We start from the raw sequence: 4,797 nt of genomic DNA on the forward strand, positions 1-4,797 counted from the left end.
TCTGCTTTATATGCAGCACATGTCTGAACCAATGCTGTCAAACCACAAGCGAGGAAATGCAAGCTGCCTATCAGCAAACTGGCCTGTACCTTTGGACATCAAGTGGCACATTTTCTTAATTTGCTACAGGTGTTACAGTGCTACTGTTATTTGCCAGTGTGTTAGCAGATAAGTTTCTATAATTAAAGCCTCAGGGGCACCACAAAACCACCTCCCACTATACAACTGTATATAATCTATAAACTAGCAAATTAATTCTATCTTGGTATGGTACTAATCATAAGAACTCAATCTTAAGCAATGCACACTTCCACTTGAAAAAGCAGTTCAAAAGTATTTAGAAAAAAATCAAAGTGTATTTAGAAACTGTAGTTTCCACTAAATATAAATTGGCAGTGACCAGAAGATGCATTTTCATGCTTCAAGTTTTCAATTCTAATTAGATATGCAGCAATTGCCTCCTGACAAAACAGTGTATAAATGCTGTGAAATATAGAAAAAGAATGCACCTGGTGTACTTTGGTACCAATACGTAATTGCATATAGGTACTGACATTTCTTAAGTCATTCCAGGAGTGACAACCTCCTAGAGAATTGAAAGCACAAATCTAAGGAAAGCAAGATCTGATATATGGCCTTCTTAAAAAACAAAAGGATGTATTTACCTGAATGAACTGTTTTAACTGTGCACCATTATTCTGGTGTCCATCAAGGTTTAGCACGTTATCAGGAAACTCCATCACCATCTATACAAGAGAGGGAAAAAACCCCAACAAAAAAAGATCTTTCAGAAAACAGTCAAACACAGAGCATTAGTTTATTTTACTTTCTTGGGGGACATCAGACAGAAATTATGTTAAATGCTCATCCTTTTCACATAACCATCAGAAACTTGGGAAAGGAAAAAAGTAACAGTTTAAGTTAGTGAATGTTTCAGCAAAGTAACTAAATGTTTCACTAATATAATATTCTAGAGGCAGTTTATAAATGGCAGCTCCTAAATAGCTGTTATAAAGACAGCAAAAGTTGCTAAATGGAACATCAGTATTTCTATTACACTGTCTACATGACTTGAGACCCTGCTTCAGTTTAAAAAAAAAAAATTGGACTTCAACACACAGAGATCCAAATTGATCTAACAGCCTAACTCAATTTATAAAGCTATGAAGAAACAGTCACAACAGTTTAATGACTGAGTTGACTCCTTCAAAGGCTAATTTAAAACCGTATTAACCCAAGAAGGTACTCCAAGGTATACTTTGTTTCGTTCAATTGCAGCTGCAACACTCAAGAAGCCCAAAGTAAAATGTTAAGCCTACAGAACAATGTGATTACTCATAAGTAATTAATAATATTTCTTTTCCAATTATTGAGCAACAAAGAGGGCAATTTCTTGGGGGGGGGGGAGCAGGGGGGAATCGGTAAAATAATTTTCAGTCAAAAATCCAACTTTACAACCACAGAGAAAAATAAAACCAACTAGAAAAACAAGTAAAGACTGGTTTAATTGATGATCTTTGTCCAAACTGAGAAACACAAAATTTATCAGTATGAATACTGAAAGTTCACTTTAAAATTTGAAAGACAAAATAACAGCTTTGGTTAATAACACTAATACCAATCACCAGCAAATGGAATTGTCCGATTCATCCTTCTTCCTCCCCGCACCTTCCCTCAACTGTCTAGTAAAGACAGAATTCCCCACTGTCTTTGTAATTGCTGACACTACCTCCAGAGAACTCATACATTTACTTTTACAAGCACTCAGCGTCGCTCCAAAATAAACATCTATTCTCTAAGGTCAGAAAGCAAGGCAATATTTTGATCTCACATGTGCTAGAATTGGAACATTAGCACAGCTGCCTTATCTTTGTGCAGAACAGTGGCACAGTCAGTGCTAATTCTGACCTCTCATGGAATTCTTTTCCAGTCTCCCTTGTCCCTGACCCACACACACTAAGCAGCAGCACAAGTTTTTGCTGCAGAATTACAGGTTTCCTACATTGCTGATTTGCTGGTTCTGTGGGGAACGAGCTACATGCAAAAGTAAAAGCACTATCTGCTAATAACAGAGAGAAAAGATAAATCTGCATATTTTTCCCCCCTCACCTTCATCTCCTACTATCAGCCAACAGCCTTAGGTGTTTTGTACAACAGAGTGAAATTATCAAAGACTAAATTAATTCATGTGTCTGATGAGATTTTATTAAGTGGTTAAACATCAACCACCATCACACCCTGAACTGGAAGAAAAAAATCCTATAATACCACATCAAATGGAATGCCTTCTAGAAACCATAAAAGCTGCTTAAGAAATGAAAAGGGTTAAATATTTAAACTTCCTTTAATTTTTAGTTGAGCCATAAGAAACAGAAAAGTGTGATAGTGAATAATTCATTTTGAGGAGCTGTATCACATTGCACCTGAACAGCTTTCTATGCTACTACAAAGCAATGGTACAAGCTTAAGAGCTTTATAGGCCATTCATTCACTAATTTGCAATCACTGATTTACTATTTCTAGATTTAAGGCATAGATTAAGTCTTCCAGCTAACATAAAAGAAGTAGTCCCATTATTTTTAAAACTTAAGTTTTAAGAGAGGTCAACACAAGTCAGTTACTAGCAATAAACACCACTACATTTTAAAGATAATGCTGCAGATGTAAAGTTACGTTTCAAACACAATTGCATCCCTTGCAATAGCTCTCATTAAGAATTTAAAAAAATAAATTATAGAAGACTCAGAGACAAGGAAGCTAAGAGTTCATTCACTTGCTTCTGTAGATTATTTAATAAAAGCTTCCAGAAACCACCTAGAAATTGGAGTACTTTGTAATAACAGTAACAGAATGGAGAAAAAAAAAATGGACCTGAGATAAGATTTCTTCATGGTGAGGATGACTTGCACTTGCATAAATGCCTTGCATCCAGATGGATACAAAACTGGTTTACAGCTATAGGAACTTCTTCAATCATGAGTATGGCTTGCCTCTGGTGTAAAATGTAGAAGGATAATAGCAACACAGTGCAATTGCACAAAGTTTGGGCCTGGAGTTAAGCTCTGGAACTAACCCACAAATGAAATTTTAGGTCAGTTGAAGTCATCTACCTGATATAACTGAATTTTCACTCTCTCTCTATCAGCCTATTGAACGCAACAAAGGTAACAAGAGCATGGTAAGTCTTCTACTTGACACAACCTAACGAGTAATTCTTACTAGGGAGTCGGGGGGGGCGGGGGGGAAGAGCAAGAAATCTAAGATCTGAAACTACGTGTGGAATGGAGGGGCAAAATAACTTTGAAGGTGTGGCCAAGACATTAGAAAACCCAAAACTTACACAATTCCTACACAGTACTGGGTTTTCCAGGTAATCAACCACTCTAGGAGAGCTAGATATTGCTTTGGACAGCTTAAAGGGAAACTTTGCCTCGCGTAAGCACAGTTAACCAGAGTTGACAGACTATGTAAAACCAAAAAAACAGTGATGATATTTGGTAAATTAATAATACGTCATCATTTATAACGATCAAAACTAAAACACAGCAAAGACCCTTTCTTCAAACGTAGCAAAACCAGATGGGATTGAGACAGATAATCTTTAACAGTGGGACGGAGGGTTTAGACACTGTCTGAAGATACTCAACTGTTTTGTTCTGGAAGATGGAAGAAATTACATTACGATGTTGATCAAGTTGGCTGATGCAAGTCAGGTATTCTCCCATATTAAAGCATAAAATTAGGAATTTGAAGTACATACATTTTACACCATTTAAAGTAGCAGCAGCTACTGTCACACCATTAACAGCAACAGAAATCAAGTACGAATAATTGACATACTCAATTACACTAAGTCCAATTTTATTTCCAACGCAATATTTTCACACCTTAAGAATTAAAACAAACAACAACCATCTAGTTAGAGATATTTTTTTTCCATTTGCTCTGTGTTCACCTATGATGCAATTTCTGAGTCTTCCTCTAGACATGTGAGGAAAAGAGAGACTAGAAAGCCTCCAAGGTGCATTTAGTTGATTTTTCCACTGCATCTTCTGCAAATGGCAAAACCCCCATGTTTTTCAATCCAGAATAATACAGTGAAATTGAATCTCTCTCAGGTTTGTTGCTGTAGACATGGTGGCACATTATTACAGACCTGATAGGCCCTACTTTAAGCCAAAGCTTTCAAAAACACCTGTAGCCCCTTCTTGCCTATTTAAGGGCATAGTAGTTACCTAGTTGTAAACCTGGGTTTTAAGGTTAATATGGCTCCCTTCCTTATTAACTGAAAAATGGCTTTGCTCCACATTTGGGCTTGGGCACTGAGGCACGCTTGTCACTTGAAAACAAGTTATGCGCAGGCCCCGACACAGCAATAACTTTCTTAGTGTGCGGTTTGCATGTTTTTGGAGCCGGGAATCAGATAAAAAAGTTGCCACACTAAGCGCTGCTCACCCCGAAGTGTTGCAAAGTCCCGAAGATGAACGCTGCAGGAGCAAAGGAGGAGCCTAGGAGGCCTGTCTGGGGAAAAGGCCTCGCCGGGGAATTGCAACACACCGCCCGCACACGGTGAGAGCGGGACGTGCGGGGACTCGGGGTGCTCGGCGGGGCGCAGACACTCACCGTAAGGGTGTCATCGATGTAGAGGGGAATCTGCCTCTTCTCGAAAGGGAATTCCTCCTCCCCGTCTCGGCAGACTGCAACCAGCCGCGCCATCTCTGCTGCCGTCGCTGCTTCCTCCCAGCTCCAGCCTGCGAGCAGCCAAACCCCGGGGAGGTAAATACCCGCCGCGCTTCC

At 38.9% G+C, this 4,797-nt stretch overlaps 1 protein-coding gene across 4 annotated transcripts in view; it reads right to left on the reverse strand.

Annotated features, from left to right (window-relative positions):
* GGNBP2 (gametogenetin binding protein 2) overlaps positions 1-4,766 on the reverse strand; it is an 18,947-nt gene extending 14,181 nt beyond the window's left edge. For 2 of the 4 annotated variants that reach the window (XM_010287077.1, XM_010287076.1), the window contains exons 1-2: positions 4,624-4,766; positions 666-746 (exon numbers count right to left, since the gene is read on the reverse strand). In XM_010287077.1, coding sequence (XP_010285379.1) covers positions 666-746; positions 4,624-4,716 — 174 coding nt within the window. In that variant the 5' untranslated portion in view covers positions 4,717-4,766. The remainder of the gene's footprint in view (positions 1-665; positions 747-4,623) is intronic. The other 2 variants (XM_010287075.1, XM_010287074.1) reach the window with 1 other exon arrangement.
* Positions 4,767-4,797: the final 31 nt, after the last annotated feature.

Source organism: Phaethon lepturus, unplaced genomic scaffold, assembly GCF_000687285.1.
Source record: "Phaethon lepturus isolate BGI_N335 unplaced genomic scaffold, ASM68728v1 scaffold44585, whole genome shotgun sequence".
Taxonomy (NCBI): domain Eukaryota; kingdom Metazoa; phylum Chordata; class Aves; order Phaethontiformes; family Phaethontidae; genus Phaethon; species Phaethon lepturus.